Source organism: Labrus mixtus, chromosome 5 (assembly GCF_963584025.1).
Source record: "Labrus mixtus chromosome 5, fLabMix1.1, whole genome shotgun sequence".
NCBI lineage: Eukaryota > Metazoa > Chordata > Actinopteri > Labriformes > Labridae > Labrus > Labrus mixtus.
This window is the reverse complement of record NC_083616.1, coordinates 25,953,489-25,969,619: the sequence shown is the minus strand read 5'-3', so window position 1 is coordinate 25,969,619 and position 16,131 is coordinate 25,953,489. Positions and strand designations below refer to the sequence as shown.

The window sequence follows — 16,131 nt, the reverse complement described above, 5'->3', positions numbered from 1 at the left end:
GGGCCATGTTCACCCCCGGCTGCCCCCTGGATCCTCCCCCGCCGTCTTTATGCTCATACTTCTGATGTTTTCTGTCAGACAGAGAAATAAAACTTTTCCAGTGCTCAGCTACGAGGGTTAATGTTCTTCAATCTTAAAACTCCTGAACTGTTTTCTGCCCCAGTGTGGCAAAAAAACATATTACATATTTAGGATTTCAAATCTGGATGATTACATCACAGACTTCCCATGTAGGATCACATTAGCCAATGAGAAGGCTACAAGATGACGGACACTGAAAGTGTTTCCAAGAATCGGTTTAAACATTCTAACCCTCGAGGCGTACTTGCTAGCTTACTACTTTTGACAGATAGTAAAACTGACAGTTAAAATCTCACCACCAGTTCTGCTGAAAAGAATCTGTGCTTCCCACATCTCTGCACGCATTTTCCCATCCAGACTCATTTAGTCCTTTTATTTGTGAGTCATAACATCCTGTAAGGAGTGATGCAACATTGTTTTCAAATCTTGTGTGTGTGCATCTTTGAGGAGACGAATGAGAGAGAGCAACATCTGATGTGTGTGATGCAACCCGATTTCAAATTCTGTGAAGATTTAAATACTCCTCGGCCCAGACTTAGAATTCACATCACGTGTGTTGCTTGCCCGTTACTGAAGGACAGACGAAGAATAACACATCACTTTGTTTTTGTGTGTTTGTTGAACACATGTCCCTGCAGGTGTGCCATGTTTTGTGTTCATGTGCTTACAATGTCAGAATGTACAGTACATGTACATTTGATCATGCCTATAAACCCCTCTATTTCAGCCCTGCTCAGAACAGGCTGTTTCTGTGTCTGTACCTTTAAATGTAAATGAGCTGTGACCACGCCCCCTCTCTGGAAGGGCTTTGGTGGCTTGAGTTTCTTGCACAATGCCTGATTGTATACGGTGAAAAGGCAGAGTCAGAGGGCAGAACAAACACCTAGCTGTGGGAGTGTCACCCACCTGGGGGAGGGGCTACTGCCCTTTGTGATGTCATGAAGGGAAAAACTCCAAACGGCCCTTTTTGTGCACACATTTTCTGAAAAGTGGAGCAGGGAAAAGATGGAGAGGATGGACTTTTTTCATAATTGGGGGGTTTGTAGACAGACTAGAGACACATATAGTGTTAGAAAAACCCGGTAAGGTGTATTTTCTGTAATATTTGACCTTCAAAGCAGCTACAGTTCTGTTAATTCAGCTTCATAACATCTTTCATCATCTCTCCTCACCATGTATGAGAGTCTTTTTGGTCTGCTATGTGATACCCATCTCTTCCCCTCTCTCTCTCTCTCTCTCTTGGTGTTGTTTGTTATCTCTTACCTTCGCGTATGTTTGTTCTTTCTGTCTTTTGTTTGTTTGTCCTTTGTGTCTTCTTCATTTTACATCCACCCCATTTCCCATAATTGCCAGTTTACGACTGTTGGCAAACATGTCAAATATAAAGACTTAGAAAAGCGGGAAGTGTTACAGGCAGCTTATGTAAGTAAAGAGGGGAGTGTACACACACACACACACACACACACACACACACACACACACACACACACACACACATTCACACACTATGATCAAGGGCTGTTATTGACTTTGGGGATGTCTTGAGGAGACTACAGCAGTAGTGTTTGTATGATGGAAAATGAAGGTTTGTTGGCCCGACTTAAGAGACTACAAATGCCTTTGTTTTCTGCATGGTAAAAAAGAGAGAAAGAAAATATGGGATTCAGATTCTTTTTTTTTTAGTGTGTGTGTGTGTGTGTGTGTGTGTGTGTGTGTGTGTGTGTGTGTGTGTGTGTGTGTGTGTGTGTGTGTGTGTGTGTGTGTGTGTGTGTGTGTGTGTGTGTGTGTGTGTGTGTGTGTGTGTACGGGAGAGGAGTTAGAACTCTGATTCTAGCTCCACATCTCCCCCTCCAGGCTGAAACAAGGTTGACATGTAATATAATCGACTTGGCTGTGTCTGTGTGGGTTACATAAGTGCAGACTGAAAAGAAGCACATCAGGGAGATTCACTATTTGAATCTACAGTAACGTTGTAATGATAATCAGATAATAGAGTAACACTAAAAAGGGTGAATTGCTGAGTAAAACTCCCTGCACACCCTCAGAGGTTTTTCACAGATTCCTGGATTACTTGACCTCCGCTCACATTAAAGGTGGGTGTATCTGTCCTGTGAATTATGTAAGGTCAATGGAGTCTGTGCAGTTTAAAGAATGACAGAGTAAGAATAGTATATCCCGCCCCCGTAGGTGCAACAAATCTTAAAGCAGAGCCAGAGAGATGTCAATCAAACAGACTGTGCATGCCCACTCAGTCCTGAGAGGAGGGTTTAATCTGGTAGAATAAGTGAAAACATGTGTGGGTGGGTGGACTATGGCTGTGCAGGGAAATGGAATGGAAACAAAAGCTTTCTCTGAACATACCTTTTTAAAGGCCCTGTACATCCACACAGGTGTTTTCAGGTATGCTTCATAGGTTGAAGCTATAGGCTAGTTAACCCTCTCAGGTCTAAGGCATGTTACCCTAATTTTTTTTGTCTGTAGTTATCCATATCACACTCCCTGTGATCAGCAGGGAATGTGACATGTCTCTCTGGAAGGTCAGAGAGTGTGTAAAAAGTATTTATTCAATACAAAAGAAAATCAATCAATATTATTTAGAGCTATTTCGTAAACAGAGCACAGATCTATAGGTACTAGAATTAGCTGAATAAGATGAATCCATTCAAATTAGTTCTATCTTGTTTGTATTTCTGTGCTGAGCGCAGGCTGTGACGTATGTTTGTGGTTGCACTGCTTCTCATTGGTTCTTACATGTCAGCTGATAGCAGACCACTGATTGGTCGACAGACCAAAACAAGTCCCTTTATTTTTCTGAGAGATACACGTTCAAATTGTAAGATATTATATTTATCAGCTATTATCAGATATTTTTTTATAGGGTGTGGGATGGGGTTTGGAGAGGGTGGTGTTGTTGTGGCCATATGCACCTTTACACTTTGGTTGCAATCCACCATTAAATTAGAAAAGACCAAGACATCGGCAGCTTAGCTGAGTGAGAACAGAACAGTGAGAACAGAAAACAAAAGTCTGAAGTACATGGTCGCCGTAAGAATATGGTCTATTGCAAGTAGATCAACTTCATCTGTCGTCTTAGTTTTTAACAGCAGCTGATTACAGGCTTCAGAAACTGCTACTGACTCTCTTACAAAAAGTAATTCTATCAGAGAACTGTAAAAAAAACTGTTGCCTTCTATTCTGTCAACAATACTTCAAACATGATTTGAAATGTTGACTAAATGGCAGTGCATGAAAAAAGACTTTAGCTAAGCGTATTGGTCCCAAAAGGGAATTGATCAGAAATGGCAGAGAACTGCACATTCAACAGTAACTTGAGGATTTAGAAAAATGGATTATCCCATATTTCCCTCTGCAGCATGCCCTCTGCTTCTCAGCTGGGTTTGTATTTTCCTTCTCAGCGCAAATCGTGTCTCGCCATTTTGTGTGTATCATAATGTGCGTGCGTGGACGTGTTTTTCGCCTTTGGATGGCAGACAGCTATATCAACAGCTTCTCGCTATACAACAAAAACTGGTTTGATCTTTGAACCTAGAAAACAATACATTATTGAAAGCAGAGGGCAGCATAGAGATGAGGATAATGGATTGTGTCACGACTTAGATAATGTGATCTTATTAGAAAGGCTAAAAGTGTGATGCAATTTGATAGACATAGATGTGTGGGTTAGATTTATCACACGCCGAGTAGAAGATAATCCTATCATTTACACCGATACAACGCATAAGGACACAAGGGATATGGCTCAGGGCATGAGAAAAATATATTGGCATTTATGTGCAACAGTTTGAAATAACAGAAGACGAAAGGAAGCTGAAATATTAAGTTAGTAGACCCAACTGCATTTCACAGCATCATATTCAAACTCAACTTAATGATCCCAAGGGGAAATGAGTCTTGCAGCCTTGTAGGTAAATGTAGGATGGTCCTCCTGATGAAGGCCACAAGCTGAAACGCATCAGTCTAATTTGTTAATAAAGTTGATCTTCATATACTACAAGTGAGGTTTGACCTCTTCAAGCCTTTCACTCTGCATGCACCTTGATAGTCGTTGAAGTTTTGCCAGAAAATCAATCAAAAATGGGGAACAATGCACCAGCTGCCATTGTGTTCATATGATTTTCATCAGTCTATTCCTTCACAGTGGGACACCTCGAGTTCTTCCACTTTTGCAGGATGAATCTTGCAGCTGTATTAAATCTAACTTTTCATTTTAATTTGTAATATAAGATATATTTGGCAGCATTGTTCCTTCACTAAGGAGACAAAGCCGTGGACGTATGGGCAGAGTGACACCAAGCCATATTCCCAATATGTCTAAAAACCTACTCTGGTGCATCCGCCTGCAACTCTAACCGCTATGTGTGTCTGCTTCTGTGTACTTTTGCAGCTTGCTACGTGGGACCCGGTTCATGGCTTGAACGGCACGCTGACAGACAGGAAATTGGAAAATAACATGAGAGGTGTGGTGCTGCGAGTGGTCACAGTTCTGGTGAGTATGGCTGACCTGTGTGTTGATTCTGTGTGCATGTCTTCATGTTGCTTTTACTATCCTGTCATTTTCTAGTAGTCTCTTCACATTAAAAACAAACGACGTGTTTCAGTTGTTCCTGGTTTGGAATTTACCCTGCTGTTCACCCAGATGAATCAAACACTGACTGCTGTGACTAGTGCTGGCATGTCAGACTGCAGCAGCCCTTTTGCTCTATTTTAAATTTCTCCTTTTGTCTAGATTTCTGCCCCATCATTCAGCTGTCTCTGCAAAGACATGTGGGACGAGTTGAGAGCTTGTGTGAAAGAAAAAAAAAAGGCAAACCTAAATTTTTTGGACCAAGTGCTAGGAGAAATGAAGAGAAGTCAGAGAAGGTGAAACACAAATCAAATGCAACACTTGGAGTTTACGGGCAAAATGATTCCCTAGCTTCCATTTTCAACATTTGACGACTAGCTGATAGAGACCATAGGAGTGTTGATGATAGTACAGCTATGTCTGTCTTGCCTGCAGCATCGATTTGAGTTCATCCCATGAGTTCTTTAAAGATTCCCTGCTGTAAATTCTTCATATCCCGTCTTTGAAGTGAGCCGAGGAGAAGAAAGAGATAATGCCAGACATCTTTGTGCCTATCCCCTCTTTTTCTATCTCTCTATATATTTTTTTTCAAAGTCTTTGATTTTCATCATCCTTAAAGGGAGAAAGATAGATTATGTTTTTGATCACCATCCCCCCCCCCCCCCCCCCCCCCCTTCTCTTGGTAGGCTCCTATAGGTGTTCACAATGTGAGCATTTCTGTTCTTTTCTCTCCAGCCTTCATCTTCTGTTTTTCTGCTTTGACTAATGCCTCACGAGTGCCTTAAGACAGAAATAGATAGAAATGGTGTGAAATGTCCAGGGTGCTGCCTGGATGTTCTCTTTTCTTTTTATGTGAGAATAGTTGAAGGGAACATCATCATTGTGTCCATGTGTGTGTGTGTCTGTGGGTGCGTGTGTGTGTGTGTGTGTGTGTGTGCGTGTGTGTGTGTGTGTGTGTGTGTGTGTGTGTGTGTGTGTGTGTGTGTGTGTGTGCGTGTGCGCATGATGTGAAGGTTTCTGAAGGGACCTTTGGTACAGATTGTTCTGTGTTGCCCCGGGCTTCCTCCTCTGCTTTGATACAACTGTCTTCTACTGTATATAATGGTCTCATACACTTCCATGCAGAAAAGCTTTTCTCATTTAACATGCAGAGGCGAGCAAGCGTGTGTGTATACACAAAAAAGGCGCACACACACACACACACACACACACCCATGGACAAACATTAACCTGTTAAAGGATGTGTTCAATCTTTTCTATCACCTCACTGTTGAATAGATATTGATTAGTTAAATGGCAATGAGATCATAGCGCTATTAGGGGCAGATTCTCTCAGTCAATGCTATCGATTAGCTGGTTGGGTATTGATTATTAAATGGATGTTACAAAGGAATGGTTACATCACTATAATTACATGTTTATGGCCCTCTACGGGACTCTGAATTTTTTGCTCTGGACACAAATGTGACAGAAATTGATGTTTTGAAACCAAACTTTGAAACATTTGCATTAGCACGATGTATTCCAGACAGGAGCTTGATTTTCTTTAGATGTTCGACCCTGAAGGTACAAAATCAGACATCCCATAAATTACCACTCACTGACTTGCATATGTTCCCAATTTACTCTGATTCATCACAGCAGCTGAGTTTTCATCTTTTTGCTGATTTTTTCCCCCCCTACATTTTCCACATTTGCCCGGTTCTACTCCACATTTATAAGTAGCAAGCTGTGAATATATCTGCTGCAGCCCAAATATGCAGCCAAAGGCAGAAGATGTCCCTTTTTAACTTGAGTTTACATTTCAGGAGATAATGAAAGAGTGAAGACACTGTTTTCCCTGAATGAAGCGAGAGTTTTACTTTGGAGGGAGATAAGGCCACAGTAACCAAACACTGAATTAAAGACAATTTCAATTCAAATTGAAAATGTTTAAAGGATTCATAACCTTCATGATAAAAAAAAACAGTAATGCAAAGTGTCTACTACAGTAAGTTGTCATCTATGGATATTGTGCATATAGAGCGGCTGTGGCTCAGTTGGTAGAGTCGTCTCTCACCCAGATGGTCGAGGGTTTGATCCCACACTCCTGCAGTAACATGTCTGATGTGTCCTTGGGCAAGACACTTGACCCTGAATTGCTCCAGCTGCTTCAGCGGCGTATGAGTGTGTTTGAATGGATTAGTTACATCTGATGGTCACTTTACATAGAAACCTCTACAATCAGTGTGTGAATGTGTAGGTGTGACCTGCTGTGTCAAAGCACTTTGAGTAGTCAGAAGACTAGAAAAGTGCTCTACAAGCTCATGTCCATTTACCATTTACTTCCAGAGCTGTAAGTAAAGTAACATTGACACTCTCATTATACAGACTTTAATCTGAATGTATCATTCATATAGGACCAGTTATACTGTGTGCCTTAACTTTTAATTAAGGAAAGTTTAGATCTGGAGAGAAGAAATAGATTTTCTGTTGCATAAGTTTACTAAATCTATTCTTGTCATATTGCTCACCCTTCAACTCTATTTTAATTAAAAGTGATTTCGTAGATAGAGCTATGTGATGCTTGAAGTTAAGCCTTGTCAAATGAGACTTTCTGTCACTGTTGGGACAGACAATATATTTTATGAATCTGTATATCTATATCTACGTATGCCTTCCAGGCTAACAACACTCTGTACACAGCAGAGATGTTACCTGCAGTAATCCTTCAGTGACTTCTCCAGCTGTTGAAAGAAGGCTGAAAAAATTGCAGTGAATGAAAAAGTAAAATACATTGAGGAGGATGTAGCAGTTGTCCTCCATTCGGCACTGCTGGTCTGTTTGGTTTCATGACACATAGTCCATCTTTATCAAACAGAGATTGAGAGAAAAATACATTTTTAAAACAATTTAAAAATCTAATCTTTTGCAGAGACTGGCACCACTTTTCAAAACGACTTTTTTACACCAATTTCACAGACAAATGCTCGCTACTGCAAATCACCGCATGATTCTGTCCTTCCAAGCATTCCCTCAGAGGCCTCTTCAAAGGTCATTACATAGTCTTTGTGGAAATTTGTCGTTCCCTGCCCCAATCATGTCTCCGAAAGACACCTCAGCAGTGCTGAGACCGCATGTGGTGCTTCCAGTCAAGTGGAGACGGGTGATGAACTTGTGTGAAAAGGAATTAGCGTGGAGGAAAGAGGAGGGATGAGGGGAGAGTAACATCAGAGGAGATGGAAGAGGAGGATTGTGAGGATGATAAATGGAAAATAGTGGGCTTCATGGATGGATGGATGTTGAAAGTAGATGCGTTGTAGACATATGTTTAGGGAAAACTGGAGACATTGCCGTGTGGAAAGATGCCAAATGGTGCCTTATCACAGCTGGCGAGTGGCAGGGGGAAAAGGAAGGGAGTGCAGAGTAACACCAGGGAGAGGAAAGAGACAAGAGAGAGACAGATTAGCGTCACGCAGCCAGACTACATCTCACAAGGTAATTTTTCGTTACAAGATTTTAGTCTGGAATCCATCGACTTAGTATCGATTGAGCTTGGCAGCTCAAAGGCAGACCAACCAGTGAGCTATTGTAAGTGTTTAGAAGATTACAAGACTCGATGCCTATCCAAAGTTAAGACCTGAATAACTCTTGAAACCAGGTTTTATTGATAAAGCGTTTTTTTTGTTTGTTTTGCAACTGCTTGGCCGTAGGAATAACTTTGTTGAGTAGTCCCAGTTACACAGAACAATAAATCTCACATAGCCAGTTTGTTTTCCCAGTTTCAAAACGATGGACAGAACAGCTGTAGTCCAGACGCTATGTTCATGCAGCTCTGTGTAGAAATGGTTATGATTGATTATCTGTTTTGACAACATTGTGTAGAAGAAACTAGAATTGCACAAATACGTATGCAGTATGCTTCTGAGTTCCAAAACCAAAATTTTCCATGAACGAAAGCGAGAGAGCTTAGTTGCACAAATGTGTGAGGCATGTTTCATTGGCTACAGTCAGTCATTGGCTGCAAAGTCTATCTGACACTGTACATGACGTGCTGTTCGTTTGTTTTCCTCGTCTATTTCTACAGCGGGTTGCAACGTAATACGATAAAGAACTGGAACTTTCTTAGACTCCCACCTCCACACTCACATGCAGCTTCAAAGAGAAGCATGTGCACCTTCCATGCTCTGCATTGATTTGCTGCTACTTTTGGTTGTGTGTTAAATTGTGAGCTTACAAGCCTGTGTGGGTGGACTTGCGTGCCTGCATCTAAATGAATGTGAACACTATTACAGTTTGTGTGTGTGTGTGTGTGTGTGTGTGTGTGAGAGAGAGTGTGTGTGTGTGCGTGTGTTTTTACTGTATACCTCTGAGCCTGTTTACTATGAATCAACTGGGAAGAGATCCATGCACCATGAGCTAAACTACAAACAAGAAAACGGAAATGAGAGAACTTAAATCTTTTTTTTTTTAAAACAAGTGTCTTTCCTTTTTTCAGAAACTGCTCAATTTGCTTCATTGCCAAGGGAATACAAACTGAATAGATATTGACTACTTTTGTCTACTTTATAAACCCCCCCCCCAAAAAAACAATCTTCTTTTACAAGACATTTAAAGCAGTCTCTGGGTTTTCCTCATTCTTCCTCCTCTCTTTGTGTTTCTTTGGGTCTGTTTTCCTCTAAGGTGCGTAAAGATCCCTGTTGTGCTGCCGTTCGGCTAAAGAATTATTTATGAAGAAGGGCTTGAATTTACTTTAAAAACTCTGATCCTTCAAATATTGTGGGTTTAATGTTTGCACCTTGATGTGTGTGCCTGTAAGACTATTAAAACGTTGATATATCTAAACTCCCTGCTGTGTTCGCTGGTACCAATTGTATATAATGTCATTATTGCTAACCTTAAAAATTAGCTTCTAGAGTTGGAAGTGTATTTGGAAGTATTAAGAGCTGTGTGATCTTGTTGCTGTACAAAAGGGTCAGCCATGTTTCTCAGCCATGTTAGTTTAGAAAGGTTTAAAGTACAGGGGAGCATATAGGGGAGCAATCAGCGGTACTTTGGGAGGTGATTCAGTATGTAGGGCTGTGTGTGTAAGCGGGTGTTCCTGTCCTGATTGATGGATGCCTGTGGTGAGAGAGGGACTTGGCATGCATGTCCACTCACTGCCTAATAGCTTATTGAACAGCAGCAGCTAGCAAGGATTAGAAACCGCCAAGTTAATGCCAAGCATATAGACTGTGTGTGTGCGTGTGTAAAATGTGTGTGTGTGTGTGTGTTTGTGCTTAATGTGCAGCCTGTATCCAGTCAATAGCACCCCGGCCCTCATAAATCTGTAAGACATACTGGCCTAAAACATTTCACTCATCAATTGGGATTTATTAAGAGAGAGAAAAAAGAGGCTGGTGGGGGGGAGGGGGGGAGGGGCGGGAATAGCTTTAAAAAAAAAACTCCTCTATGAAATATTCCATCCAAGCACGGTAAATAGAGGTAGACATCAATTTAGCGTTTCCTTTCTGAGACTGGTTTCCTTCCTGCTCACCTTGTTAAAAATGGCTGGCTTCTCTTTGTGCTGTGTTCACTTAATCGCCTGAAATGTCAGCATGGCTGGATGTCATTTAACCTCAACAGGAAGATGCCCTTTAGATGCTGATATCGATAAACAAGCGGTTCAGCCACATCCCCCCCCCCCAGGCGCATTTCAAAATGAACCAATAAAAAACAAATATGCTGAATTGCATGGTGCAATTATTGATTTTCATGATCTTAATTCACTTGACATTTTTAAATAGGTTACTTTAAATAATTAAAGAAATATGGTTCCATCTGTAAATGGAACGAAGGCTGAATAAAGAAGTTTGGGGTAAAATGAAGCCAGGAGTGCAGGAGTACAAAAAAACTGCAGTTCCTCAGGTGTCCACTTGAGGCCGGCTTTATAAAGACAAACAATCCCCATTAGAGACCAAGATAAAATTTCAATATTTGCCGCAGAATGAAATGTTTACAATATGGTCCAAAAAAATTGTATCAATAACACATCTTCTTTAAAAAACATTTTTTAATGTATTAGGGTTAAGAGTTACTTATAATTAGGCATAATTGTGGGCGTGGTTGAGTTGACTGACAGGTGGGTTGTAGCTGTTTGTCAGGAACTTTAGGCTCGACTCAGCTCCATCACTCTGCCTGGATCTACATTGACCGAAAGTTAGGTAGTCAGCATTTCCAATTTGGCGACCTCCATCGTCGGGCTCCATTAAGGCCCCTTCAGAAACCAGTGGGTGACATCACTGACACTTTATCCGTGCTTGTTACAGTCTTGGGGTTCCCTCTGTGAATGAGGAACCGTTGGGAGCCTAGCAAAAACCAGACCTTATTTTGCCCTGGAGTTCAAATAGACAGCTCAGAAAAGTTAAAAGCAAAAGTAACATAGCTAAGAAAACAAACACATAGACAGATATTACAAACTGAATGTAGTTACATCTGTTATCAGCCTTTCAAAATTACAACAGAAAGCAAAATGTATTTCTCATAAGAGTGCTGATTTTTCTTGTACTATAAAACATATAATAGTTACTAATCAAAAAGGACATGTGAGAGCTTTTTGCCACTAGATACACTTTAACTACTTCCACTAGTACCTGCTGCTGTAAAAGGGACAAGGATGACATTTTAGCTAAAGCGGTGACATTCTACATTTGAAAAAGGCTGTTTAAATACATGTTGAACGTAAGCTAGCTTTCAATGGTAGAGACATGTAAATAGAATGAGAACAATTATTGGGTCTGATGTAAGAAACGCAGGTTTTGAAACGTTTTCTTAGTGAAGAGATTTGTATTGAACTTTGTCACAACTTGCTTTTTGGAATATACCGTTGGATGGTTTTAAACTTTCTAAGAAGTAACAAAAAGAGTGTGTGAGTCTGGAACATTACCTCTTTTCACTGTATGAGTAATGTGTGCTCTTACAGACTTTCCCCCCAGCCTTTGGGGTTGGCTGTTTGTGGTGGTATAATGGCCACTTGAGTAATTGGGTGATTTAATGCTTGAATGACTGGTGTATTGATTGACTGCGTGACTGACTTACTGACACGCTGATTGATCTCTGCCTTCCAGGAGGAGCCGTTTGTAATGGTGTCAGAGAACGTTCTGGGGAAACCGAAGAAGTATCAGGGCTACTCCATCGACGTCCTGGATGCTCTGTCCAACTACCTGGGTTTTAAGTACGAGATCTACGTCGCTCCAGATCACAAATACGGCAGCCTGCAGCCTGATGGCCAGTGGAACGGACTGATGGGAGAATTGGTCTTTAAGGTGAGCAGAAAATGATTTACATACATGCAGACAACTCACAAGAGAATATAAAAGAGATAAATGTGGATCTGCAGAGAAAATGAGAAAACTCCTGTTGCCTATTTATGCACATTCACTTCAGAAATACAGCCCCATCGCTTAAGGTATCATTTTATACTAAGTAGGACTAAAGACTCCTTCAGGTTATGTCTGCACAGTTGTGAGTCACTTCATAACATTCCTCATAAAAGTCCCCGTAGAAATCAAGTCTCTTCAATAGCAAATGTTTAAATCCTGCTACTGCTGGAGAGAGTTTCTCTTCTTTAAATCAGAGTTAAAAACTCAGACATTCATTCACCATGAATCGCAGTATGTAGTCTGAAGTGGACTCGAGTGGGGCTGACTTCAAAGATTCAGGGTTGGATTTTTTTTTTTGCATATTAGTGAAAACACAGCAGCCGTCTAATCATTTGACTGGCTTCAAGTATCTTCAAGGGTTTGATGCATAACTACCGGCAGACACTTGAACTTTTTCAGAGACAAGTCAAAAGTGGCAGTGACGTCTCTTGAGAGAGCGAGAAGCTATAAACGTGGACATCAGAAAGATAAAGAGGACTTGAGTTTGAGGGTAATAAATTGAAACGGGTGGATGATGGAAAAAAACAATCTTTAACCATAACATAGACGCTGTAACATGCAGCGCACAGGGTAACATTAGCCAGGGGAGTTACTGACTATTCTTTAGTAGTCATTCTTTATAGGCCCTTCTTGAATGCAAACAATTCATCTTGGTATCTTTGGGATACTCATGTCACCCTCTTATACCCTCGTCTGATCTAGTCACCATCTTTGTAGTCCTTTTTTCACAAAGGTTACTACATTCACTGCCACGTTACAAAGGTTAAAACTCTTCTGTGCTACAAGTCATCAGTTGCATGGTTGTTGTTTGTCTATGCATATTTCCAGCATGCTGTGGACAGTTTTTCATGCAAACACAGACAACCTTTCAAGCAGTGATTGGCAAAATTAGTATTTATCTGGAATTATTTTGTCAAACTTCTAGAGCCCGACCGATTAATCGGCCATCTGATATTAGCTTATCCAGTGACTGCTAGATTTATTCACCAGTCAAATAGCATTTAATTTGGGCCTCATTGTATTACACTAGCAGTTATCCTTCCCCAGCAGAGTGAGCTGTATGGATTACAACAAGCATCATCACTCTCCAATGTGACATGCGCTGTGACTGTACAGTTGAGTGGCCATCTTGTCTTCATTTGTAAATCATTTCCACACATGTTTGATCTGCATTGGAGTGATCAACACAATAATGTCTTTACTATGTCTTTATATCTCTACACATTGAACTTAGATCTAAGAAAGATATCGGCCAATATGTTGGTATCTGATTTTTTTTTTTCTCCCCAAAATTCCAATATCGGTCGGGCCCGACAAATTTCTAAATAGTTTGAGATCATAATCACATTATCTTTGAAAGTTAGTTGTGGAAATACATAGATGTCTAATTTATGACAAAAACTCAGATGTTTAATTCTTATTAAACGATCAATCAAACATTGTTGGATACATATCGAAATGAAAAGTTGAAGAACTCCCAGGACATTTTCTTGATCCTGTTCTTTAAAAACAAAGAGCTTATTTTATCTGGATACAAAAACAAACATTAGGTACACAAGCTCGTTGGTTGCTGAGTCAATCTCTGTTCCTCTGGGGCCTTGGCTCTTTAAAACATTCATTGAGTGTTGTCATGTGGCGGCCTGCGAGCAATAAGCCTTGGGCTCACCCTCCTTTAGTCATGCACTTCTATCGTCCCCAAAATTATTTATAGATAGCTAAGAGTGGTGCAGCAAGGCCAATGCAGTAATAATAGCAAAGGGGCATTTTATCCATTTGATACCATAAATAAAAGAAGCAACTGTAGTTAAATATTAAAGTGATTGAGATTAAGTTTTAATACGTTTTTAATTAATCCATAACGACTATTAGAACTACCCTGCTTTTAAACTCCTCTTTGGTGAGTTACAACAAGCTCAGGTGTGTAGCATCCTGAAAGTTGCAAATATATTCTGTCAACTTTTATCATAATGTGTTGCTTTCATTGCTAATGGATGGAACTCATTAAATCACATTGCATCAATTTAAAACTTTAAAGTCATCATGAAACGAAAATTCATTTCACCAGTTTTTAACCAGAGAACCAGCTGTCCATTTGGTCCTGTGTTAAATGTTAATTCATCTAGCAAATATTTTTCAACACTCAATTATCTGACTATTTCTACATCAAAATAACCTTTATCTTCCTGTAAAAGTATTAATTGTCTGATGAGTCATCCTGCACTCAGGCCAATTGAAAAGCTTTGTTGGAGCAAACAATCCTATCAGATTCTTCCCAACGTTATAAGTCCCACCTTCTATCTTGTGATTGGTTCTATCCTGTTTCAGTATAAAATATGTTGTGATAACAGTTAGATGAGCACGGTTACGTCTTGTACATAACTTAGTAATACAACACATGAACGGCTTTACGAAGGTTTAATTATGAAGCGTGCTTAGTTCAAAAGACAGACGGTGGAGTCCGTGTCCCCACATGGGGGAACAGCACAGAACAGGGCCGCTACTTTCCTGACTTTGTGTCTCATTTTGAGTCATTGATTCGGGATTACTCGATAAGGAAGACTGTCCATGTTGTGACGCACACCTCTCCAAAGTGTGCCAGGGCCAATGAAGGGTACTGTGCTTGAGCACTTTGCCATAGTTTACCTTTGACTATTAATTAATACTTTTTTTTTTGGCATAAACTGCCGTTGTGATTTTCTGTAAAATATCTCTTCTTAGACATAGATCAGGTTTCTTACATAATGCAACATGATGAGACATGATTAACAACAGGGAGAAACACCTGCAGCACCAAAAGCAGACTCTTTTTTTTTTTTTACAGAAATTCCAACATCTTCATACATGTGTAAAATCAGACCAAGCTGCTCTTCAATTGACATTTTTTCACTTTGTATCTATTTGTACAAACATGTAATTTATGCATTTGTGTGCAACGCTGCAGAACATTTTCTTCCTCCATAGGTCAAGGCTGTTTTTTTTAGTAGAAGTGTTTTTTTAATTTTTTAAAATGTTTTTTCAATGCCTGTATTTCATTATTTATTTTAGCCGTGTGTCAGACTCGAGCATTTCTCTCAAACACTGGGATAACCTTCCCTTGACCTTGTGTACTTGTGTCTTTAGACTTTGTATTCACCTTAAAGCAACAGCTTATAAAATGAGAGAAATGCTTTGAGCACGATGCATATTAATGAGTACATAGACAAGCACAGGCTGCTAATAAAGTAAACATACAAATAATGTTATTTTCTCCATCAGTCAGCAGGAAGGTTTATCTCTCCGAAAAACCCAATTATACCGAATAATTATTACCCAGAGTGCTCTCTGCAAGTTTTCCATGTTGACTGACCAACACACTCAGCATGGCAATTCATCTCAACTCACACGCACAATCATTTGCATGCATATCGGTGTGTTGTCTCTGCCAACAGGCATCCTGCAGGGTTTCTCCTCATATTCTTCTTATGCCGTGTTGGTGACAATTTCTGCACATTTAAGCATTTTGTTTCCTCATTCATCTGTGAAATTAGCAGATTTTTTTGCCGACAGTGGATTAAAATTTTGTTTGTTTTGCGTGTGTGTGTGTGTGTGTGTGTGTGTGTGTGTGCGTGTGTGTGTGTGTGTGTGTAGTGGCTGTAGGGCTTAGTGTTCATCAGTTGTGTCAGTAGTTTGCAGCAACAAAGCAAATCTCATTACGGTACAAGTTCATACTATGTGTGCAATCTCTCACACTGGTATAGATTTCAAACACACGTGCTCGCTCAATACAGCATATTAAATCCTTGTTATGCTACAAGCAGCTGTCTGGGGCTGCTAGCCAAGCACTGGGGACTAAAAACATTTTAATTAGCCATCATTGTTTCCGCGTTTAAGCTGAGCTCAGCCTATTTTACTCAAAAGACATAATCACTGAGCCGTTTCTTTATTTTCAACTTAGAGTCTTAACATGAAAATAATTAAAGCGGTCATTAGATGAAAATACTAAAGGAAAGCTTTAAATGTGTGAAGAAGCAGACTGACACAAAGGCAGATCAATGAACTAATGAAGGGGTGTTTCAGAAGTCATAC

The 16,131-nt window shown here is 40.2% G+C and overlaps 1 protein-coding gene across 4 annotated transcripts in view; it reads left to right on the top strand.

Annotated features, from left to right (window-relative positions):
- The window catches only part of grid2 (glutamate receptor, ionotropic, delta 2), a 510,900-nt gene that overhangs the window by 376,857 nt on the left and 117,912 nt on the right, over window positions 1-16,131 (top strand). For all 4 annotated transcript variants that reach the window (XR_009673135.1, XM_061038830.1, XM_061038832.1 and 1 more), the window contains exons 9-10: window positions 4,487-4,588; window positions 11,752-11,949. Coding sequence is in view for 3 of the 4 variants with exons in the window: in XM_061038830.1 (XP_060894813.1) it covers window positions 4,487-4,588; window positions 11,752-11,949 (300 nt within the window). In the remaining variant the exon portion in view is untranslated. The remainder of the gene's footprint in view (window positions 1-4,486; window positions 4,589-11,751; window positions 11,950-16,131) is intronic.